Below are 27,813 nucleotides of genomic sequence, written 5' to 3' on the forward strand. Positions count from 1 at the left end.
TGTGCCATACCCAAGTCTAGCTTCACATCATCACACCAAGGTACCACCACTGTGCCATACCCAAGTCTAGCTTCACATCATCACACCAGGGTACCACCATTGTATGATACTCAAATCTAGTTCACAGCATCATGTCAAGGTAGCACCAAAGTACCACCATTGTACAATATCTCACCATAAACAGTACAGTCTACAATCATATACATGATGTGTTAAATTTTACTGTACATTGCTAATTATGATTACTTTGTATTACATCTCAATACAGTCTTTGGGAATTTTTGATATCTACACCAGTAAAGCCTCTTTCCCCCCCCCCCTTCCCCCCTACCCCCAGTGTTGTAGTTACATTGTAATCCGAGTTCTATATACATATATCACTATTACGCAGTATCAAATTTATATGGAGATCCTTTTCATTTATTTTTAGTGTTGGTCAACATCACTACTGATGGGAACATTTTGAAATGGGAACCTGACAATTATTGATACCATCTATTACAAGTGATGGAAATGTACACGCACTAACCAAAATATGAAGTTTGATGATGATGTTTGACTACATAATTCATTAAAAACATACTTTAATATTCTCTCACTGATTTGATAATGTCAATTCAACAATAAGTCATTCAGTATTCAAATGTTCTTGATTGAGGTCCTATTATATCTATTGGCTATCAAATTCATCATGTACATGATTATCATTTTCTTCTATACTTCCTCCAAGGTCTTCTTCATCCTTCAGTCAGTCATTTTTTTCACTTAGTAACTGAAAACTTGTACCATGTTGTATGGTCATATGTTTCTCCTGGACGCAGCACAGCATTTGGAAAATTTGGCTGAAATTGAGAAGAACACAGATAATCAGAGTGATGATAATAAAACAAACTCCCTATACAAATGATTTAAAACTTTGAAATATGATAAATACTTTTTCCATCAATCAATCAATCAATCAATCAATCGATCAATCATTGTATTTCAAGACTTGGCTCCAACCAATCATTGTACTTCAGTGCTTGGCTTCAGCCAATCATTGTATTTAATTACTAGGCTCCAGCCAATCATTGTATTTCAGTGCTGGGCTTCAGCCAATCATTGTATTTCAATGCTGGGCTTCATCCAATCATTGTATTTCAGTGATAAGCTTCAACCAATCATTGTAATTAAATGCTAGGCTTCAACCAATAGAACAGGTCATTTTGTAATAATTACCATGCATGGTAATATTTGAGTTGGTGTGACAATAAAGAAAAATAACACACCAGGATTTGATTTCAAAGTGAATCAGGTTTGTTGCCTTTGAAAACACATGTTGTCTTTTCAATGTCAATGCATCACTATTCATTTAAAATGCAGATAATGTGATAAATAAATAAATTTGGAAAGTTTGTAACTAACGTGATTGGCAGCATCAGGATAATTCTGAGCTTCAAGACACAATCCTGAATGTTTGGGATACTTGGCACCATCTTTACCAACTGATGAACCATCTAGAAAATTACCAGTATAAAACTGTACACCAGGTTGTGTTGTGTAGGCTTCCAATAAACGACCAGATTTAGGATCAACAAGTCTACAATTAAGGAAATAATTCAGTTATATCAGTTATATTTTAAGATTCTATAATTCACAGGAATTGAACAGATTCAAAATACAAGTAGAACAATAAATGAAAAGAAATGTCCCAGCAAATACTCCTCCAGATTGAGAGGTCTTAATAAATGGCCAACACATGGTGAGAAATCTTTTAAGACTTGTATATCATCAGTAAGTAATTTCCCTGTATCATGTTTTGTTTGATTACTGTATATACCAACTTAATTAAGCTATCTATATCTCTCAGGAAATATATTTATTTATTTACTTACAATCAAACATTTGAACTATTAAATGCAATAATCTTTTGCCAAGCAGTCTATAGATACATACAACTGTAAGTCAACTGCTTGGCCATCTTAAGACCTCATTTGTCTAAATCTCCTTGCCAGTCTATAGATACATACAACTGTAAGTCAACTGCTTGGCCATCTTAAGACCTCATTTGTCTAAATCTCCTTGACAACTTCACCAGACAGAGGTAAAGGTAATTTTTGGTGACTGAGAACACCTAGATCATCTTTCTTTCAAACAATACAGAGAGCCAAATATCATACACCATAAAATATATTAACATTGTTTTATATATACATATGACAAATATCAATGGCTACATATATATGGGTCAACAATAAAGTGAAGTGTATCATCATTAATTCTCATTTAAAGTGGCTATATGGATGAGGATTGGGTATTTATTTTGGATTTTTAATTTGTAAAGTAATTTTATCATGGCTTCCTACTTGACAAGTGAATGTGAAACAACATATGTCAAGTCTGTGTTTGTAACTCAATACTTTGGAAAAAGCTAAACAATGTGTAAAAAGTTTGTTATTGTATGTACAATAACAAACTTTTGTATTGAATCTTTTACAATGTATTGAGTTACAAACACAGACTTGGTCAATGTTGTTTCACATTTATTATTCAAGTAGGAAGCCATGATTAAATTACTTTATAAATTAAAAATCCAGAATAAATACCCAATCCTAATACATATGACTACTTTACTTAATGATTTATCTATTTCATTTACCTGGCATATAAATGTCTATTATTGGATGGACCATAGCAGAAATTGATATCATATCCACCAGGTACTTTGTGTATTCTATCACCAACGGTTACCGGTTCTCTTAAATCAAACAGAGTTCCTTGAACTGCTTTGATTTCACCTGAAATATGTCAACACAATTGCAACTCCTTTCAGAATGTGGTTGTTTGATGATAAACTTTGAGGTATTTTTTCCCCAAACTATATTTCTTGGTATACACTTAAACAGAAAATAGTGCTGGATTGTTGTTGAAGTGTCACAAATATTTGGTTGACAAGTCAATGATGTCATTGCAAATAGGAACTAAGTATGCTGTAGTTGACATCAGATAATTACCAATCACATGTCGTTTGTACCATCCGCCATCTTTTTTTGAGTTAGTTTCCTCTATGCATATATCAGCCACTTCCCATACCCCACTTTCAAACCATCTCTCCACTCTGTCTGTAACCTTAAGTCAAATGTTTTATTATAGACATTGGGTTGTCGGTGGCCAAGTGGTTAAACAATTTCCCTCTTACCCACAGGCACTCGACCCAAGCAAGATCTATGAATAAATGGATATTGAATGAAATGATACCAAGTTTACAAACTAAATGTCTAATGTTTCCTGTGTATGTATGTATACCGTGTTGTGCACCGGCCGTAAGAATGCTGTGTGTTCTATGTGACTTCTGAATGTACACAGTGTGTACGCTATCACTAGTATTGCACGCTATATATATTATACAATGTGAATAGGGTATGCATATAACATGCAGGAAATGTATAAAAACAACACAAAATGCAATATTTCACACTTAGTAAGGCTATATACTACACTATTATTAAGGCTAGCGTGCAATACTAGCAATAGCTTACACACTATGTACATTCGGAAGTCACATAGAACACACAGCATTCTTACAGCGCACAACATGGCATACATAAACAGGAAATATTAGACATTTAGTTTGTAAACTTAGTATCATTTCATTCAATATCCATTTATTCATAGATCTCAGGTTGAGTGCCTGTGCTCTTACCACTGTGGTCAGGGTTCAATTAAATTTACCACTCTGTAAGTAAGAAAAGTGTTATTCAGTTTGACTCTACTGAACAACACAGGTTTTCCCCAGGTACTCTGGTTTCCTCCTGCATTAACACTGAACACACAAGGGTTGGCCCTCACTGGACTTCTTGGGGGATAAGTGTTTATATACTTAATGAACTATCCAGTATAAATAAAGATTACTGTATTATTTTTACATTGTACTCTTACCTGTTGGAACTGACGTTTCATCCAGAGGTGTATAGCTGTCAGCAGGTATAGTGATTTGATGGTCATAAATATTTGGTGCATCCTGAAATGAACATTTGATGATATCCAATTGTTAAACACACCAACTGAGATTGGATAGTCAAGTAAACTCTACAAACTCACTTCAACTTTGGTTCAACATATGTGTATGAATTGATTTCACATTGTATTGATTCAGAAGTACTTCGGCAAAAAAAAGGCGGAATTGTTTCTGGTCATGACAGTTTATCTATTACATGGCCTGCAAGGTTGAAATAGCAATGGTTGACCAAGTTAACCAGGGTTGCCTTTCTAAAACTAGCAATAATATGAAATATACATATACTTACATGGCCTGCAAGATTGAAATAGCAATGGTTGACCAAGTTAACCAGGGTTGCCTTTTTACAACTAGCAGTAACATGAAATATAATTTCATTGTCCTCTGTTAATTGATATGTAACTTGGGTTGTTAGTTCACCTGGATAGCCTTCTTCACCATCTGGACTAACATATGTAAATTTCACTAGGTCATCTTCTATGCTGGAATCCCAGAATGCCTACAATGAAGTAAGAACCAATGTACACATTCAAGGTAGATTTTTGTAGGTACAAAGTACTGAAATTTGTGCACATATTACAAACAAGAAAGTCACAGACAAAGGACTTTATTTATTTCAGATACAAGAAAGTGTTTGGCCTGTACAAAAAAATAACTTGTCATAAGCTACAAAATTTCCATGGTGATTAACAATAAAAATGTTTGTATAGTGATAAAGATGAGGCGTTTGGTTTTCTGTGAATCTTCAAACATTTTAAACTAACCTTACAAAATCCATGATATCCACCATGAAGGTGATTTGGTCCATTATTGACTGTTAACTGGTATTCTTGGCCATCTATTGAAAGTTTACCTTTAGCTGTTCTATTTGCTGCCCTTCCAACAACAACACCATAGAAAAATGGATCAGTTTCATAACCTACAAATACACATACAATGAAATAAACTATGCGATATTTGGATGATTCTGATGTGACAGAGTTGACCATGGATTCTTGTATCTCTTCAACACTCTTCAATAAAATGTACCAGTACATGATTTGCATGCAGGTATGCAGTGCAGTGTAAATAACACTGGTATTAACACCAGGATCTATGAATAGTATGATTCCAAGCATACATTAAAAAAGGGATGCAATAAATAAATAAATAAATAAATAAATAAATAACATTAGTACCAGTTAACTTACCTTCAACAGTTGGGTAACCAGGGACAACATCTTTATAATTTCCGGCCTTATCAGGTACTTGTACTGAAGTAATGGCTGCTCCAACACTGATCAATTCTACTGTCATGCCATTACTGTTTTTCAGTTTATATCTCTTCACTTCTTTACCATCTTTTGTCTTGCCAAAGACATCAGTGGTAATGCTTGTATTGCTCATTGCTGGATATACGTCAAGACCTGCTAGTCAAAATACCAGTTGAAAAAGTTTGCTAAATTCTCAGTGATTTGTAGGAAATCTACTGAATATACAGTTCTTTAACTATGGCATGTTGACAAACAGCAGTAGCTTGATATTGGGAGAAATTGCAAAACAACAAGGTAAAATTAGAAAGTTCGACGTTAATATCACACTTCCTAAATTTCTAATCGAAAATCTACAATATTTAAATTGAATGCGTTCTGTAAGGGAATCATCAATTATGCAAATTACCCATTAAAATGATATTCAAAAAAATATGGTAATGAACGTTATAATAATTAATTATGCAAAGTGTTCCCTAAATCTTTAGGTGAAATTGATGGCTTTTATAGTACATATGCACTCTGTTACATTTAACGTATGTACTAAATTGTATGGAAATTGAAGTATGCAGTCTAAAGATATTGCCTAAATACCAAAACTCATTAATTAAGCAAATGATTTATTAACAGTGTAAGGTACATCAGCAAACATTATAGGATACATACGATTTGTTATGGTTAAAATATGTACGAATGGTACTGAAATTTACCTCGGAAATTTAAGTATGCATTCTAAAGACATAGCCTAATTACCGAAACTCATTACTTATGTAAATTAATCTTTAAAACTGTGAGGTACATCAATAAACTTAACAGGACATATGGGATTTATTAATATTGCATACACTGGGATGCATCAGCATTCATTATCACGCTTAACATGATTGGACAATCATGTCCTCTATCTAAAAGGTCATGATATGGTTAGACTGTCGACAGTCGCTCGCGCCTTTTTTTTCCTACGTTTTATCGTCGCCGCGCTCCGATCCGGCGCAACACTACTACTATAATCAGAGAGATCGAGGGCCGCAGTGTTCACTATACATTTTTAAAAAAAAATGATACACATTGATTCGAGTGCCTGTGATATTACCTACCGTTAGAAATGAGTGCAAAACAGCTACTAAGTTGAAGCAGGCAGACACAGGCAGCAAACAATGGAAGCAGGCAGAAATGACCTTTGACCTTGAACATCGAACCCTCTAGCTTACTGTCAAATTACTGTATAGCAAGAAACAAGGACTTTACCTTTCTTTATCAGTTTCACAGACTTTCAGAAGTGATAAATCATAGAAGTAACATAATATAAGACATAAATGAAAACCCGAAGTAACTTTAAAAAAAAAATATTCCTATGCAATGTGATATTTACATGTTGTAAGTATTAACCAAACAATTATTTTCTCCCCATGCAAGAGTACTGTGTATTCACCATGCTTCAAAATACAGCTCTATGAAATCTGTATTATTAAAATTGGTTGTACTTAAATATTGTCTTTTACACCCTTCACTATAATAATGGGAATGTTACTAATTCATGGAAAGATGGGGTGCATTATGGGAAATTTCACTATTTCATACACAATTAAAATTCACTTTTCTCGCAAACCATTGAGTGTGCACACTATTAGGCCTAGTACACTACTATATGAGCTATCAAATGATATATGTGACTTTATATAAATTTCGTCTTTCATACCCAGCAGACACACTTTTAATTAAGAAATTATAGGAATATTTACAAATTTTGATGAAACTGCACGTGCGTTTTCTTGCAAACAATTGAGTGTGCACATTATTCATATAGTAGGCTTAATACAGTTATATATAAGCTATGACATGATATATTTCACTTTTAATAAATTTCGTCATTAATACCCAGCAGACACAGAAAGATGTGGTGCATTATGGGAAATTTCACTATTCCATACACAAATGAAATTCACTTTTCTCGCAAACCATTGAGTGTGCACACTATTCATGTATTTGGCCTAGTACACTACTATATGAGCTTTTAAAGAATATATGTGACTTTATATAAATTTCGTCTTTCATACCCAGCAGACACACTTTTATTTAGGAAATTATAGGAATATTTACAAATTTTGATGAAACTACACATGCGTTTTCTTGCAAACAATTGAGTGTGCACACTATTCACCTATTAGACCTAGTACAATATCATATCAGCTATTATATGATATATGTGACTTTATATAAATTTTGTCTTTCATACCCAGCAGACACACTTTTATTTTAATATACAATTATAGCAATATTTACAAGTTTTGATGAAACTGCACATGCGTTCTCTTGCAAACAATTGAGTGTGCACACTATTCGCATAGTAGGCTTAATAAAGTTATATATAAGCTATGACATGATATATTTCACTTTTGATAAATTTCGTTGTTGATACCCAGCAGACACAGAAAGATGTGATGCATTCTGGGAAATTTCAATATTTCATACACAAATCAAATGCACATTTCTAGTAAACCATTGAGTGTGCACACTATTCGCGTATTAGGCCTAGTACACTACTATATGAGCTATTAAATGATATATGTGACTTTATATAAATTTCGTCTTTCATACCCAGCAGACACACCTTCATTCAGGAAATTATAGGAATATTTACAAATTTTGATAAAACTGCACATGTGTTTTCTTGCAAACAATTGAGTGTGCACATTATTGATATAGTAGGCTTAATACAGTTATATATAAGCTATAACGTGATATATTTCACTTTTAATAAATTTCATCATTAATACCCAGCAGACACAGAATCATGTGGTGCATTCTGGGAAATTTCACTATTCCATACACAAATGAAATTCACTTTTCTCGCAAACCATTGAGTGTGCACACTCTTCACGTATTAGGCCTAGTACACTACTATATGAGCTATTAAATGATATAAGTGACTTTATATAAATTTCGTCTTTCATACCCAGCAGACACACTTTTATTTATACAATTATAGGAATATTTACAAATTTTGATGAAACTACACGTGTTTTCTTGCAAAAACAATTGAGTGTGCACGCTATTCACCTATTAGGCCTAGTACAATATCATATCAGCTATTATATGATATATGTGACTTTATATAAATTTTGTCTTTCATACCCAGCAGACACACTTTTATTTATACAATTATAGCAATATTTACAAGTTTTGATGAAACTGCACATGCGTTCTCTTGCAAAAAATTGAGTGTGCACACTATTCGCATAGTAGGCTTAATAAAGTTATATATAAGCTATGACATGATATATTTCACTTTTGATAAATTTCGTCGTTGATACCCAGCAGACAAAGAAAGATGTGGTGCATTCTGGGAAATTTCACTATTTCATACACAAATCAAATGCACATTTCAAGCAAACCATTGAGTGTGCACACTATTCACGTATTAGGCCTAGTACACTACTATATGAGCTATTAAATGATATATGTGACTTTATATAAATTTCGTCTTTCATACCCAGCAGACACACCTTCATTCAGGAAATTATAGGAATATTTACAAATTTTGATAAAACTGCACATGCGTTTTCTTGCAAACAATTGAGTGTGCACATTATTCATATAGTAGGCTTAATACAGTTATATATAAGCTATGACATGATATATTTCACTTTTAATAAATTTCGTCATTAATACCCAGCAGACACAGAAAGATGTGATGCATTATGGGAAATTTCACTATTTCAAACACAAATCAAATTCACTTTTCTCGTAAACCATTGAGTGTGCACACTATTCACGTATTAGGCCTAGTACACTACTATATGAGCTATTAAATGATATATGTGACTTTATATAAATTTCGTCTTTCATACCCAGCAGACACACCTTCATTCAGGAAATTATAGGAATATTTACAAATTTTGATAAAACTGCACATGCATTTTATTGCAAACAATTGAGTGTGCACATTATTCATATAGTAGGCTTAATACAGTTATATATAAGCTATAACGTGATATATTTCACTTTTAATAAATTTCGTCATTGATACCCAGCAGACACAGAAAGATGTGGTGCATTCTGGGAAATATCACTATTTCATACACAAATCAAATGCACATTTCAAGCAAACCATTTAGTGTGCACACTATTCACGTATTAGGCCTAGTACACTACTATATGAGCTATTAAATGATATATGTGACTTTATATAAATTTCGTCTTTCATACCCAGCAGACACACCTTCATTCAGGAAATTACAGGAATATTTACAAATTTTGATAAAACTGCACATGCGTTTTATTGCAAACAATTGAGTGTGCACATTATTCATATAGTAGGCTTAATACAGTTATATATAAGCTATGACATGATATATTTCACTTTTAATAAATTTCGTCATTAATACCCAGCAGACACAGAATCATGTGGTGCATTATGGGAAATTTCACTATTCCATACACAAATGAAATCCACTTTTCTCGTAAACCATTGAGTGTGCACACTATTCACGTATTAGGCCTAGTACACTACTATATGAGCTATTAAATGATATATGTGACTTTATATAAATTTCGTCTTTCATACCCAGCAGACACACCTTCATTCAGGAAATTATAGGAATATTTACAAATTTTGATAAAACTGCACATGCGTTTTCTTGCAAACAATTGAGTGTGCACATTATTCACCTATTACGCCTAGTACAATATCATATCAGCTATTATATGATATATGTGACTTTATATAAATTTTGTCTTTCATACCCAGCAGACACACTTTTATTTATACAATTATAGCAATATTTACAAATTTTGATGAACTGCATATGCGTTTTATTGCAAACAATTGAGTGTGCACATTATTCATATAGTAGGCTTAATACAGTTATATATAAGCTATGACATGATATATTTCACTTTTAATAAATTTCGTCATTAATACCCAGCAGACACAGAAAGATGTGATGCATTATGGGAAATTTCACTATTTCAAACACAAATCAAATTCACTTTTCTCGTAAACCATTGAGTGTGCACACTATTCACGTATTAGGCCTAGTACACTGCTATATGAGCTATTAAATGATATAAGTGACTTTATATAAATTTCGTCTTCCATACCCAGCAGACACACTTTTATTTATACAATTATAGCAATATTTACAAGTTTTGACGAAACTGCACATGTGTTTTCTTGCAAACAATTGAGTGTGCACACTATTCGCATAGTAGGCTTAATAAAGTTATATATAAGCTATGACATGATATATTTTACTTTTGATAAATTTCGTCATTGATACCCAGCAGACAAAGAAAGATGTGGTGCATTCTGGGAAATTTCACTATTTCATACACAAATCAAATGCACATTTCAAGCAAACCATTGAGTGTGCACACTATTCACGTATTAGGCCTAGTACACTACTATATGAGCTATTAAATGATATATGTGACTTTATATAAATTTCGTCTTTCATACCCAGCAGACACACCTTCATTCAGGAAATTATAGGAATATTTACAAATTTTGATAAAACTGCACATGCGTTTTCTTGCAAACAATTGAGTGTGCACATTATTCATATAGTAGGCTTAATACAGTTATATATAAGCTATGACATGATATATTTCACTTTTAATAAATTTCGTCATTAATACCCAGCAGACACAGAAAGATGTGATGCATTATGGGAAATTTCACTATTTCAAACACAAATCAAATTCACTTTTCTCGTAAACCATTGAGTGTGCACACTATTCACGTATTAGGCCTAGTACACTACTATATGAGCTATTAAATGATATATGTGACTTTATATAAATTTCGTCTTTCATACCCAGCAGACACACCTTCATTCAGGAAATTATAGGAATATTTACAAATTTTGATAAAACTGCACATGCATTTTATTGCAAACAATTGAGTGTGCACATTATTCATATAGTAGGCTTAATACAGTTATATATAAGCTATAACGTGATATATTTCACTTTTAATAAATTTCGTCATTGATACCCAGCAGACACAGAAAGATGTGGTGCATTCTGGGAAATATCACTATTTCATACACAAATCAAATGCACATTTCTAGCAAGCCATTCAGTGTGCACACTATTCACGTATTAGGCCTAGTACAATATCATATCAGCTATTATATGATATATGTGACTTTATATAAATTTCGTCTTTCATATCCAGCAGACACACCTTCATTCAGGAAATTATAGGAATATTTACAAATTTTGATAAAACTGCACATGCGTTTTCTTGCAAACAATTGAGTGTGCACATTATTCATATAGTAGGCTTAATACAGTTATATATAAGCTATGACATGATATATTTCACTTTTAATAAATTTCGTCATTAATACCCAGCAGACACAGAAAGATGTGATGCATTATGGGAAATTTCACTATTTCAAACACAAATCAAATTCACTTTTCTCGTAAACCATTGAGTGTGCACACTATTCACGTATTAGGCCTAGTACACTACTATATGAGCTATTAAATGATATATGTGACTTTATATAAATTTCGTCTTTCATACCCAGCAGACACACCTTCATTCAGGAAATTATAGGAATATTTACAAATTTTGATAAAACTGCACATGCATTTTATTGCAAACAATTGAGTGTGCACATTATTCATATAGTAGGCTTAATACAGTTATATATAAGCTATAACGTGATATATTTCACTTTTAATAAATTTCGTCATTTATACCCAGCAGACACAGAAAGATGTGGTGCATTCTGGGAAATTTCACTATTTCATACACAAATCAAATGCACATTTCAAGCAAACCATTTAGTGTGCACACTATTCACGTATTAGGCATAGTACACTACTATATGAGCTATTAAATGATATATGTGACTTTATATAAATTTCGTCTTTCATACCCAGCAGACACACCTTCATTCAGGAAATTACAGGAATATTTACAAATTTTGATAAAACTGCACATGCGTTTTATTGCAAACAATTGAGTGTGCACATTATTCATATAGTAGGCTTAATACAGTTATATATAAGCTATGACATGATATATTTCACTTTTAATAAATTTCGTCATTGATGCCCAGCAGACACAGAATCATGTGGTGCATTATGGGAAATTTCACTATTCCATACACAAATGAAATTCACTTTTCTCGTAAACCATTGAGTGTGCACACTATTCACGTATTAGGCCTAGTACACTACTATATGAGCTATTAAATGATATATGTGACTTTATATAAATTTCGTCTTTCATACCCAGCAGACACACCTTCATTCAGGAAATTATAGGAATATTTACAAATTTTGATAAAACTGCACATGCGTTTTCTTGCAAACAATTGAGTGTGCACATTATTCACCTATTACGCCTAGTACAATATCATATCAGCTATTATATGATATATGTGACTTTATATAAATTTTGTCTTTCATACCCAGCAGACACACTTTTATTTATACAATTATAGCAATATTTACAAATTTTGATGAACTGCATATGCGTTTTATTGCAAACAATTGAGTGTGCACATTATTCATATAGTAGGCTTAATACAGTTATATATAAGCTATGACATGATATATTTCACTTTTAATAAATTTCGTCATTAATACCCAGCAGACACAGAAAGATGTGATGCATTATGGGAAATTTCACTATTTCAAACACAAATCAAATTCACTTTTCTCAGAAACCATTGAGTGTGCACACTATTCACGTATTAGGCCTAGTACACTGCTATATGAGCTATTAAATGATATAAGTGACTTTATATAAATTTCGTCTTTCATACCCAGCAGACACACTTTTATTTATACAATTATAGGAATATTTACAAATTTTGATGAAACTACACATGTGTTTTCTTGCAAACAATTGAGTGTGCACGCTATTCACCTATTAGGCCTAGTACAATATCATATCAGCTATTATATGATATATGTGACTTTATATAAATTTCATCGTTGATACCCAGCAAACACAGAAAGTTGTGATGCATTATGGGAAATTTCATTATTTCATACACAAATCAAATTCACTTTTCTAGCAAACCATTGAGTGTGCACACTATTCACATATTAGGCCTAGTACAATACTATATGAGCTATCAAATGATTTTGTGACTTTATATAAATTTCGTCTTTCATACCCAGCAGACACACTTTTATTTAGGAATTTAATTATAGGAATATTTACAAATTTTGATGAAACTACACGTGCATTTTCTTGCAAACAATTGAGTGTGCACACTATTCACCTATTAGGCCTAGTACACTTCTATATGAGTTATTAAATGATATATGTTACTTTATATAAATTTCGTCTTCCATACCCAGCAGACACACTTTTATTTATACAATTATAGGAATATTTACAAATTTTGATGAACTGCATATGCATTTTCTTGCAAACAATTGAGTGTGCACATTATTCATATAGTAGGCTTAATACAGTTATATATAAGCTATAACATGATATATTTCACTTTTGATAAATTTTGTCGTTCACACCCAGCAGACACAGAAAGCTGTGATGCATTATGGGAAATTTCACTATTTCATACACAAATGAAATTCACTTTTCTAGCAAGCCATTCAGTGTGCACACTATTCACGTATTAGGCCTAGTACAATATCATATCAGCTATTATATGATATATGTGACTTTATATAAATTTCGTCTTTCATATCCAGCAGACACACCTTCATTCAGGAAATTATAGGAATATTTACAAATTTTGATAAAACTGCACATGCGTTTTCTTGCAAACAATTGAGTGTGCACATTATTCATATAGTAGGCTTAATACAGTTATATATAAGCTATGACATGATATATTTCACTTTTAATAAATTTCGTCATTAATACCCAGCAGACACAGAAAGATGTGATGCATTATGGGAAATTTCACTATTTCAAACACAAATCAAATTCACTTTTCTCGTAAACCATTGAGTGTGCACACTATTCACATATTAGGCCTAGTACACTACTATATGAGCTATTAAATGATATATGTGACTTTATATAAATTTCGTCTTTCATACCCAGCAGACACACCTTCATTCAGGAAATTATAGGAATATTTACAAATTTTGATAAAACTGCACATGCATTTTATTGCAAACAATTGAGTGTGCACATTATTCATATAGTAGGCTTAATACAGTTATATATAAGCTATAACGTGATATATTTCACTTTTAATAAATTTCGTCATTGATACCCAGCAGACACAGAAAGATGTGGTGCATTCTGGGAAATTTCACTATTTCATACACAAATCAAATGCACATTTCAAGCAAACCATTTAGTGTGCACACTATTCACGTATTAGGCATAGTACACTACTATATGAGCTATTAAATGATATATGTGACTTTATATAAATTTCGTCTTTCATACCCAGCAGACACACCTTCATTCAGGAAATTACAGGAATATTTACAAATTTTGATAAAACTGCACATGCGTTTTATTGCAAACAATTGAGTGTGCACATTATTCATATAGTAGGCTTAATACAGTTATATATAAGCTATGACATGATATATTTCACTTTTAATAAATTTCGTCATTGATGCCCAGCAGACACAGAATCATGTGGTGCATTATGGGAAATTTCACTATTCCATACACAAATGAAATTCACTTTTCTCGTAAACCATTGAGTGTGCACACTATTCACGTATTAGGCCTAGTACACTACTATATGAGCTATTAAATGATATATGTGACTTTATATAAATTTCGTCTTTCATACCCAGCAGACACACCTTCATTCAGGAAATTATAGGAATATTTACAAATTTTGATAAAACTGCACATGCGTTTTCTTGCAAACAATTGAGTGTGCACATTATTCACCTATTACGCCTAGTACAATATCATATCAGCTATTATATGATATATGTGACTTTATATAAATTTTGTCTTTCATACCCAGCAGACACACTTTTATTTATACAATTATAGCAATATTTACAAATTTTGATGAACTGCATATGCGTTTTATTGCAAACAATTGAGTGTGCACATTATTCATATAGTAGGCTTAATACAGTTATATATAAGCTATGACATGATATATTTCACTTTTAATAAATTTCGTCATTAATACCCAGCAGACACAGAAAGATGTGATGCATTATGGGAAATTTCACTATTTCAAACACAAATCAAATTCACTTTTCTCAGAAACCATTGAGTGTGCACACTATTCACGTATTAGGCCTAGTACACTGCTATATGAGCTATTAAATGATATAAGTGACTTTATATAAATTTCGTCTTTCATACCCAGCAGACACACTTTTATTTATACAATTATAGGAATATTTACAAATTTTGATGAAACTACACATGTGTTTTCTTGCAAACAATTGAGTGTGCACGCTATTCACCTATTAGGCCTAGTACAATATCATATCAGCTATTATATGATATATGTGACTTTATATAAATTTCATCGTTGATACCCAGCAAACACAGAAAGTTGTGATGCATTATGGGAAATTTCATTATTTCATACACAAATCAAATTCACTTTTCTAGCAAACCATTGAGTGTGCACACTATTCACATATTAGGCCTAGTACAATACTATATGAGCTATCAAATGATTTTGTGACTTTATATAAATTTCGTCTTTCATACCCAGCAGACACACTTTTATTTAGGAATTTAATTATAGGAATATTTACAAATTTTGATGAAACTACACGTGCATTTTCTTGCAAACAATTGAGTGTGCACACTATTCACCTATTAGGCCTAGTACACTTCTATATGAGTTATTAAATGATATATGTTACTTTATATAAATTTCGTCTTCCATACCCAGCAGACACACTTTTATTTATACAATTATAGGAATATTTACAAATTTTGATGAACTGCATATGCATTTTCTTGCAAACAATTGAGTGTGCACATTATTCATATAGTAGGCTTAATACAGTTATATATAAGCTATAACATGATATATTTCACTTTTGATAAATTTTGTCGTTCACACCCAGCAGACACAGAAAGCTGTGATGCATTATGGGAAATTTCACTATTTCATACACAAATGAAATTCACTTTTCTAGCAAGCCATTCAGTGTGCACACTATTCACGTATTAGGCCTAGTACACTACTATATGAGCTATCAAATGATATACGTGACTTTATATAAATTTCGTCTTCCATACCCAGCAGACACACTTTTATTTATACAATTATAGGAATATTTACAAATTTTGATGAAACTACACATGCGTTTTCTTGCAAACAATTGAGTGTGCTCACTAATCACCTATTAGGCCTAGTGCAATATCATATCAGCTATTATATGATATAAGTGACTTTATATAAATTTCGTCATTGATACCCAGCAGACACAGAAACATATGGTGCATTCTGGGAAATTTCATTATTTCATACACAAATCAAATTCACTTTTCTAGCAAACCATTGAGTGTGCACACTATTCATGTATTAGGCCTAGTACACTACTATATGAGCTATTAAATGATATATGTGACTTTATATAAATTTCATCTTTCATACCCAGCAGACACACTTTTATTTAGGAATTTAATTATAGGAATATTTACAAATTTTGATGAAACTACACGTGCGTTTTCTTGCAAACAATTGAGTGTGCACACTATTCATCTATTAGGCCTAGAACATTAGCTGATATAATATTGTACTAGGACTAATACGTGAATAGTGTGCACACTCAATGGTTTGCTAGAAAAGTGGGTTTGATTTGTGTATGAAATAGTGAAATTTCCCATAATGCACCACATCTTTCTGTGTCTGCTGGGTATGAAAGACAAAATTTATCAAAAGTGAAATATATCATGTTATAGCTTATATATAGCTTTATTATTAAAGTCTACTATACGAATAGTATGCACACTCAATTGTTTGCAAGAAAACACACATGAAGTTTCACCAAATTAGTAAATATTGCTATAATTTCCTAAATAAAAGCGTGTCTGCTGGGTATAAAAGACGAAATTTATTTAAAGTCACCTATATCATATGATAGCTGATATAATATTGTACTAGGCCTTATAGGTGAATAGTGTGCACACTCAATGGTTTGCTAGAAAAGTGGGTTTGATTTGTGTATGAAATAGTGAAATTTCCCAGAATGCACCACATCTTTCTGTGTCTGCTGGGTATCAACGACAAAATTTATCAAAAGTGAAATATATCATGTTATAGCTTATATATAACTGTATTACACCTACTATATGAATAATGTGCACACTCAATTGTTTGCAAGAAAACGCATGTGCAGTTTCATCAAAATTTGTAAATATTCCTATAATTTCTTAATTAAAAGTGTGTCTGCTGGGTATGAAAGACGAAATTTATATAAAGTCACATATATCATTTGATAGCTCATATAGTAGTGTACTAGGCCTAATACGTGAATAGTGTGCACACTCAATTGTTCGCAAGAAAACGCATGTGCAATTTCAGCAAAATTTGTAAATATTCCTATTATTGTATAAATAAAAGTGTGTCTGCTGGGTATGAAACACGAAATTTATATAAAGTCACATATATCATTTAATAGCTTATATAGTAGTGTACTAGGCCTAATACGTGAATAGTGTGCACACTGAATGGTTTGCTAGAAAAGTGAATTTCATTTGTGTATGAAATAATGAAATTTCCCATAATGCATCACATCTTTCTGTGTCTGCTGGGTATCAACGACGAAATTTATCAAAAGTGAAATATATCATGTTATAGCTTATATATAACTGTATTAAGCCTACTATATGAATAATGTGCACACTCAATTGTTTGCAAGAAAATGCATATGCAGTTCATCAAAATTTGTAAATATTCCTATAATTGTATAAATAAAAGTGTGTCTGCTGGGTATGAAAGACAAAATTTATATAAAGTCACATATATCATATAATAGCTGATATGATATTGTACTAGGTCTAATAGGTGAATAGTGTGCACACTCAATTGTTTGCAAGAAAATGCACGTGTAGTTTCATCAAAATTTGTAAATATTCCTATAATTTCCTAAATAAAAGTGTGTCTGCTGGGTATGAAAGACGAAATTTATATAAAGTCACATATATTCTTTAATAGCTCATATAGTAGTGTACTAGGCCTAATACATGAATAGTGTGCACACTCAATGGTTTGCTTGAAAAGTGAATTTGATTTTTGTATGAAATAATGAAATTTCCCATAATGCATCACATCTTTTTATGTCTGCTGGGTATCAACGACGAAATTTATCAAAAGTGAAATATATCATGTTATAGCTTATATATAACTGTATTAAGCCTACTATATGAATAATGTGCACACTCAATTGTTTGCAAGACAACGCATGTGCAGTTTCCTCAAAATTTGTAAATATTCCTATAATTTCCTGAATGAAGGTGTGTCTGCTGGGTATGAAAGACGAAATTTATATAAAGTCACATATATCATATAATAGCTCATATAGTAGTGTACTAGGCCTAATACGTGAATAGTGTGCACACTGAATGGTTTACTAGAAATGTGAATTTGATTTGTGTTTGAAATAGTGAAATTTCCCATAATGCATCACATCTTTCTGTGTCTGCTGGGTATCAGCGACAAAATTTATTAAAAGTGAAATATATCATGTCATAGCTTATATATAACTGTATTAAGCCTACTATATGAATAATGTGCACACTCAATTGTTTGCAAGAAAACACATGTGCAGTTTCGTCAAAACTTGTAAATATTGCTATAATTGTATAAATAAAAGTGTGTCTGCTGGGTATGAAAGACAAAATTTATATAAAGTCACATATATCATATAATAGCTGATATGATATTGTACTAGGTCTAATAGGTGAATAGTGTGCACACTCAATTGTTTGCAAGAAAACGCATGTGCAGTTTCCTCAAAATTTGTAAATATTCCTATAATTTCCTGAATGAAGGTGTGTCTGCTGGGTATGAAAGACGAAATTTATATAAAGTCACATATATTCTTTAATAGCTCATATAGTAGTGTACTAGGCCTAATACGTGAATAGTGTGCACACTCAATGGTTTACTAGAAAAGTGAATTTGATTTGTGTTTGAAATAGTGAAATTTCCCATAATGCATCACATCTTTCTGTGTCTGCTGGGTATCAACGACAAAATTTATCAAAATGAAATATATCATGTCATAGCTTATATATAACTGTATTAAGCCTACTATATGAATAATGTGCACACTCAATTGTTTGCAAGAAAACGCATGTGCAGTTTTATCAAAATTTGTAAATATTCCTATAATTTCCTGAATGAAGGTGTGTCTGCTGGGTATGAAAGACGAAATTTATATAAAGTCACATATATTCTTTAATAGCTCATATAGTAGTGTACTAGGCCTAATACATGAATAGTGTGCACACTCAATGGTTTGCTTGAAAAGTGAATTTGATTTTTGTATGAAATAATGAAATTTCCCATAATGCATCACATCTTTTTATGTCTGCTGGGTATCAACGACGAAATTTATATAAAGTCACATTTATCATTTAATAGCTTATATAGTAGTGTACTAGGCCTAATACGTGAATAGTGTGCACACTGAATGGTTTGCTAGAAAAGTGAATTTCATTTGTGTATGAAATAATGAAATTTCCCATAATGCATCACATCTTTCTGTGTCTGCTGGGTATCAACGACGAAATTTATTAAAAGTGAAATATATCATGTCATAGCTTATATATAACTGTATTAAGCCTACTATGCGAATAGTGTGCACACTCAATTGTTTGCAAGAGAACGCATGTGCAGTTTCATCAAAATTTGTAAATATTGCTATAATTGTATAAATAAAAGTGTGTCTGCTGGGTATGAAAGACAAAATTTATATAAAGTCACGTATATCATATAATAGCTGATATGATATTGTACTAGGCCTAATAGGTGAATAATGTGCACACTCAATTGTTTGCAAGAAAACGCATGTGCAGTTTCATCAAAATTTGTAAATATTCCTATAATTTCCTGAATGAAGGTGTGTCTGCTGGGTATGAAAGACGAAATTTATATAAAGTCACATATATTCTTTAATAGCTCATATAGTAGTGTACTAGGCCTAATACATGAATAGTGTGCACACTCAATGGTTTACTAGAAAAGTGAATTTGATTTGTGTTTGAAATAGTGAAATTTCCCATAATGCATCACATCTTTCTATGTCTGCTGGGTATCAACGACGAAATTTATCAAAAGTGAAATATATGATGTTATAGCTTATATATAACTTTATTAACACTACTATATGAATAATGTGCACACTTAATTGTTTGCATGAAAACGCATGTGCAATTTCAGCAAAATTTGTAAATATTCCTATAATTTCCTGAATGAAGGTGTGTCTGCTGGGTATGAAACACGAAATTTACATAAAGTCACATATATTCTTTAATAGCTCATATAGTAGTGTACTAGGCCTAATACGTGAATAGTGTGCACACTCAATGGTTTACTAGAAATGTGAATTTGATTTGTGTTTGAAATAGTGAAATTTCCCATAATGCATCACATCTTTCTGTGTCTGCTGGGTATCAGCGACAAAATTTATCAAAAGTGAAATATATCATGTCATAGCTTATATATAATAATGTTTATTTTCGCCAGAAAAAAAAGACAATATCTCGTACAAAGAGCTCGACATTACAAATAAATTTACAGAGCTTAATGTTATAAATTATTCAGATTAGAAAACACACACACACACACACACACACACACACACACACACACACACACACACACACACACACACACACATGTAAGGTGAACATTTCTGGCGGGGATCACAAATAGTTCATTCGAACTAGTCTGAATGTGACCCTCAGACACAATGCGAAAAATACTTTTAAAGGTGAACGTCTGTGAAAGATGGTCGAACGGTATAAGAAGTATAACAGCTGTATATGCCGATGGGTAGATTAATTAACAGTAAATGATATCTACATAACATAACAGTGGAATAGCACTGAAAAGAGAAGTTTAGCTGGTAAGTAGCCAGTTCTTCAAGTGATACTTAAATTCATGGCGTTTATTGAGATTCTTGATAAAGTCTGGTATTGAGTTCCAGTGTTTGGTTGCAGCGTACTTGAAGCTATGATGGTTCAAAGAAAGATTAAATTTTGGAGTATAAAAATTGTCACTTGTTGCCTGTCGTGTTGAGTAACTATGAGGTAAAATGTCGAGGTAATTATAAACGCTGTGCGCAAAGCGACTACTCTTTAAATCAAAAATAAACATACAGGTACTAAATTTGCTCTGTTTATGAATATCTAAAATATTAAGTTTACGAAAAATAGGAGCAGTGTGAGCACGAAAGTCTGCGAAAGTAATAAGGCGAACTATTTGCTTCTGTAACTTCAAGATAGGATTTAACAAGCTCATATAGGTATTGCCCCAAATTTCAATACAATACGATATGTGTGGTAAGATCATGGAGTTGTACAGTAGGATAAGTGTTGATTGGGGAACGATATGACGGAGTTTTGAAATAATCCCTACAATTGGTGCAATTGAATTTCTAACCTTGTCAATGTGAGGTTTCCAAGTCATATGTTCATCTAGGAATACTCCCAGATAGTTGGTTGAAGAGACACCAAGTATGGGAGAATTACCAATGTTCAGACTACCAGATACATTGACGGATCTCTGGGGTGTTTTTATTATCATGTAGTTCGTTTTTTCGGAATTTATAGTCAGTTTGTTCGCATTACACCAATCGCAGACTTTCCTGAAATCAATATCGATCTGATTTAGATTGACAGTATTAGTCTGGTTCTTGATAAATTGGAATAAATTCGTATCATCTGCAAAGAGTCTGAAGTCAAATGATCCAGTGGAGTTAACAATGTCATTGATATAGATTAGAAACAAGATAGGACCTAGTATTGATCCTTGCGGAACACCACAACTTATTGACATGCATGATGAAGAACTATCACTGATATTTACAGTTTGCTTACGATTGGTCAGATAGCTTTTGAACCAGAGTAGTGGTAAACCCCTTATGCCATAATGTTCTAATTTACATAACAAAATGTCATGATTGATTGTATCAAATGCTTTTCTAAGGTCTATAAAAATTCCAAATGTCAAAAATCCCTTGTCCAATTTTTCAGCAATGTTAGCGACCAGATCAGCAAGAGCCAGTTTTGTACTGTGCTTCTTGCGAAAGCCGAACTGTGTTTCTATTAAAATATTATATTTTTCGAGGTAGTTAAGTAATTGCTTATTTATAACGGATTCAATTATTTTGCTGATAATTGGCAAGATCGAGATCGGTCGATAATTACCAACATCTTGGGCAGAGCCCTTCTTATAGACTGGGATCACTTTTGCAACTTTTAAATCATCTGGGAAGGTACCTTGGATCAGTGAACAGTTAATCACATGGGTGAGTGGAGCGGAAATTATATTTGCGGCATGTTTCACCAATTTTGGATGAACCATGTCTTGCCCGGTGGCTTTTTCAGGGTCCAGTTTTTGAATTTCACTAAGAACTTCGTTCTCACACACAGGTCGAAAGTAAAAAGAGTTGACGTAGTTACCTCTAAGATATTGATTAAAATCAGAAATAGTTGTTATCCTCGCTGCAAGCTTAGGACCAACATTCGTAAAGTAGTAATTAAATTCTTCAGCTATATCTTTGTTTTCTGAAAGGAGAGTTTTTTGAGGGTCTCTTCCTTTGATACTGTCTGGGATAAGGTTTGACTTACTTTTGTTTAAAATTTCCTTTATCACTCGCCATGTCTTGTTAGTGTTTCCATGAGATAAAGTGAATAGATTAGCATAATGACTTTTCTTTGCTGACTTGAGGAGCTTCGACAAGATATTCCTGTACGCTGTGTACTTAATTTTGATATGATGATCATGGGGGTTACTTTTCATTTTCTTGAATAATCTATGCTTTGTAGAAATAGATTTGAGCAAACCCTTGGAAAGCCAAGGTTTCTGGATTGGTTTTGGCTTGTGATGAGACGATTTCAGGCGGAGATGTTTTCTCAGTACACTATAGAATAAGTTATAGAAATTTGCATAGGCATCAGTCGGGTCACGGCAGTCATAAACTGTTTGCCATGGTATATCATCCAAATCAGCAAGGAAAGCGTCTTTGTTATAGCTCTTAAAGTCATAACGTTGAAAGGTAGTGTTAGGTTTGAAAACGTGGTTAAACTGTTTGATGATACCGAATATGGGATAGTGGTCGGTAATGTCTGACAGAATAACTCCGCTTTCAATGAAATAGTCAGTGATGGTAGAAAGAAAGTGATCAATGGTTGAACTTGAAGAGGAAGTTACTCGGGTAGGGGTGTTAATTAACTGTGAGAAATTGTATGTGTTTAAAAGAGAGTTGTAATGAATAGCAGGTGTATTGTCAAAGGAAGTATCGATGTTTACATCACCAAGGATTACAAATTCCCTTCCCTTGATTGACATCTGGTCGATGCATGCTTCAAAACTATCAAAGAATTCGTCATATGGCGTATTGGGTCTACGGTAAATAACACCTACCACAACTCTTTTGTTTTCAATGACACATTCAACAAAAAGAGACTCACAATGTGCAATACTTTTTGAATTTATGCGGGTGGTTTGCAAGGAGTTGTGAGTGTACAATGCAACGCCGCCACCCTGAGAACCCTTACGATTACATGTGATAAGATTAAACGAAGGTAAATTGTAAAGGCAACAGTTTGAATCTGGTTTCAACCATGTTTCTGACAGAGCAATAAAGTGAAAATTCTGCTGTAAGATGCTAAGCAAGGACACAAAATCATCGTAATGTTTTGACAATGATCTTATGTTTAGATGCAGGAAAGAACAAGCATTACATGATATCTCTCTGTTTTCATTGAACTGATCAACACTATATGACTTACAATTGTATTTGATTATGGCTTCTTCAGTCATTCATGTGAAATGATTAAGTACTATTGGAAATATTAATCGGTAAGAGTTACTTTATACGTTGAATGTCGTCTTCTGACTTTATCTTCACTACAGGTGAATCATCTTCTTTCCTAGTGAATATATTTCCGTTCTGTGTCCAGATGTGTTTCCATCTTGCTTCTTTTCGTCTTCTGTTCGTCTCATGAAATAACTTCTTATTCTTACTGGTTAATTGTTCGTTGATGTAAATTCGACCGTCTTCCCTTTTCGTTGTTGGCAGACCTATGTCCGATATCTTCTTGTTTTGTAGAAGTTTCTTTGCTTTGTATATCTTGTTGCGTACACTTCTCCTAGTGAAACGTACGATGATTGCAGGTTGTTGTTGACCGGTTTTCTTTGGGAGGCGATGACTGATGTCAATATCACTTGCTGTCACTGGTACTCCAATAGCTTCAGCTACTTTTATAACAATGTCATCTGTGTTTTCATCTTGTATTTCATGTATACCCTGTATTTCGAGGTTATTCCGTCGAGTATACTGTTGCAGGTCTTCGATTTCGTTCTCGGCGTCTTTGAGTCTTTTGTCTGCTATTTGCAACTGTTGACGTAGTGACTTGTTTTCTGTGAGGATGTCTTGCATTTGCTTTCTGTGTTCTTCAAACAATGTATTCATGTAAGTGACTGACCGCTGTAGTTGATCCAGAGTAATTGTCATCGTGGAGAGTTGGTCTACTTTCTGCCAAAGGGCATCAAGTCTCTGTTCAATAGGACCTGTTGATGGTGAACTTTTCACACTCTCCGCCATCTTGTCTTTGTTATTGTCAATCTTCTCGGCTGTTCTTGGAAAACGTTTTGATTCACATTTTCTACACAATTGCAGATCTCCTTGACATGACCGTACGCCCCTTGTGGTATCACAGTCATTGCACTTCATTTTACATGGAATAATAGTGCCTCACCGATTCCAGTGGGGACTTATTCTGGAGAGGCTATCAGAGCGTGCACACGCGTGTATTAAGCCTACTATATGAATAATGTGCACACTCAATTGTTTGCAAGAAAACACATGTGCAGTTTCGTCAAAACTTGTAAATATTGCTATAATTGTATAAATAAAAGTGTGTCTGCTGGGTATGAAAGACAAAATTTATATAAAGTCACATATATCATATAATAGCTGATATGATATTGTACTAGGTCTAATAGGTGAATAGTGTGCACACTCAATTGTTTGCAAGAAAATGCACGTGTAGTTTCATCAAAATTTGTAAATATTCCTATAATTTCCTAAATAAAAGTGTGTCTGCTGGGTATGAAAGACGAAATTTATATAAAGTCACATATATTCTTTAATAGCTCATATAGTAGTGTACTAGGCCTAATACATGAATAGTGTGCACACTCAATGGTTTGCTTGAAAAGCGAATTTGATTTTTGTATGAAATAATGAAATTTCCCATAATGCATCACATCTTTTTATGTCTGCTGGGTATCAACGACGAAATTTATATAAAGTGAAATATATCATGTTATAGCTTATATATAACTGTATTAAGCCTACTATATGAATAGTGTGCACACTCAATTGTTTGCAAGACAACGCATGTGCAGTTTCCTCAAAATTTGTAAATATTCCTATAATTTCCTGAATGAAGGTGTGTCTGCTGGGTATGAAAGACGAAATTTATATAAAGTCACATATATTCTTTAATAGCTCATATAGTAGTGTACTAGGCCTAATACGTGAATAGTGTGCACACTCAATGGTTTCTGAGAAAAGTGAATTTCAATTGTGTTTGAAATAGTGAAATTTCCCATAATGCATCACAGCTTTCTGTGTCTACTGGGTATCAGCGACAAAATTTATCAAAAGTGAAATATATCATGTCATAGCTTATATATAACTGTATTAAGCCTACTATATGAATAATGTGCACACTCAATTGTTTGCAACAAAACACATGTGCAGTTTCATCAAAACTTGTAAATATTGCTATAATTGTATAAATAAAAGTGTGTCTGCTGGGTATGAAAGACAAAATTTATATAAAGTCACATATATCATATAATAGCTGATATGATATTGTACTAGGTCTAATAGGTGAATAGTGTGCACACTCAATTGTTTGCAAGAAAACGCATGTGCAGTTTCCTCAAAATTTGTAAATATTCTATTAAATTTCCTGAATGAAGGTGTGTCTGCTGGGTATGAAACACGAAATTTATATAAAGTCACATATATTCTTTAATAGCTCATATAGTAGTGTACTAGGCCTAATACGTGAATAGTGTGCACACTCAATGGTTTACTAGAAAAGTGAATTTGATTTGTGTTTGAAATAGTGAAATTTCCCATAATGCATCACATCTTTCTGTGTCTGCTGGGTATTAATGACGAAATTTATTAAAAGTGAAATATATCATGTCATAGCTTATATATAACTGTATTAAGCCTACTATATGAATAATGTGCACACTCAATTGTTTGCAAGAAAACACATGTGCAGTTTCGTCAAAACTTGTAAATATTGCTATAATTGTATAAATAAAAGTGTGTCTGCTGGGTATGAAAGACGAAATTTATATAAAGTCACATATATCATTTAATAGCTCATATAGTAGTGTACTAGGCCTAATACGTGAATAGTGTGCACACTCAATGGTTTCTGAGAAAAGTGAATTTCAATTGTGTATGAAATAGTGAAATTTCCCATAATGCACCCCATCTTTCCATGAATTAGTAACATTCCCATTATTATAGTGAACTCTTTGAAGGGTGTAAAAGACAATATTTAAGTACAACCAATTTTTATAATAATACAAATTTCATAGAGCTGTATTTTGAAGCATGGTGAATACACAGTACTCTTGCATTGGGAGAAAATAATTGTTTGGTTAATACTTACATGTAAATATCACATTGCATAGGAATATTTTTTTTTTAAAGTTACTTCGGGTTTTCGTTTATGTCTTATATTATGTTACTTCTATGATTTATCACTTCTGAAAGTCTGTGAAACTGATAAAGAAAGGTAAAGTCCTTGTTTCTTGCTATACAGTAATTTGACAGTAAGCTAGAGGGTTCGATGTTCAAGGTCAAAGGTCATTTCTGCCTGCTTCCATTGTTTGCTGCCTGTGTCTGCCTGCTTCAACTTAGTAAAACAGCTGCAGAAGTTCAGGACCCGGAACTATCAGTGAATTAATTTTTTACAGATCAATTGTTTTAACGTTCTTTCTTGGCTTTTATATGTGTCGCTTGTCCGTCCTCTACCTGGTTCAAACGAGTAAAATTAACACCCTGCTTCGCCGAAAACAGTCAAATCCCCTTCTGCAGTACTATTACACAATGTTACGTGAACTGTACATGATGAGTTGTGATGGGGGCGGGGCCATAATCCTGGGTCAATGCGACTGCGTACACTATTTCCCATACAGCATTGATTAACTTCTGAAACAAAACAAACTATAAATAAGTTGTTGTTTGGGGGGCTTTTAAATAAGAAAGAGAAATCTATATTTCGATCAAAATATATGCTTTATATTCCCTGTAAGAATAGACTCCTGAACGTTCAACGGACTGGACCCTGTTCGCGCAAGAAAAGTTACAATTTGTGCTTTCTCTAAAAAGTGGGTGATA

The 27,813-nt window shown here is 32.8% G+C and overlaps 1 protein-coding gene across 2 annotated transcripts; it reads right to left on the minus strand.

The window, feature by feature from the left end:
• Nucleotides 1–524: 524 nt before the first annotated feature.
• Nucleotides 525–27,550, minus strand: LOC144452854 (galactose mutarotase-like). 2 transcript variants are annotated; one of them, XM_078144041.1, is made up of 9 exons: nucleotides 27,335–27,550; nucleotides 6,345–6,360; nucleotides 5,188–5,403; nucleotides 4,762–4,916; nucleotides 4,287–4,496; nucleotides 3,919–4,000; nucleotides 2,639–2,777; nucleotides 1,405–1,579; nucleotides 525–842 (listed from the first exon to the last, which is right to left on the minus strand). In XM_078144041.1, the coding sequence occupies exons 3-9, from the start codon at nucleotides 5,381–5,383 to the stop codon at nucleotides 762–764; spliced, it is 1,038 nt and encodes a 345-aa protein (XP_078000167.1). In that variant the 5' UTR covers nucleotides 5,384–5,403; nucleotides 6,345–6,360; nucleotides 27,335–27,550; the 3' UTR covers nucleotides 525–761. The 2 variants fall into 2 exon arrangements, with proteins under 2 accessions (XP_078000167.1, XP_078000175.1); XM_078144049.1 differs by lacking the exon at nucleotides 27,335–27,550 and having other exon boundaries at nucleotides 6,345–6,391.
• Nucleotides 27,551–27,813: the final 263 nt, after the last annotated feature.

This window comes from Glandiceps talaboti, chromosome 2 (genome assembly GCF_964340395.1).
Source record: "Glandiceps talaboti chromosome 2, keGlaTala1.1, whole genome shotgun sequence".
Classification (NCBI taxonomy): domain Eukaryota; kingdom Metazoa; phylum Hemichordata; class Enteropneusta; family Spengelidae; genus Glandiceps; species Glandiceps talaboti.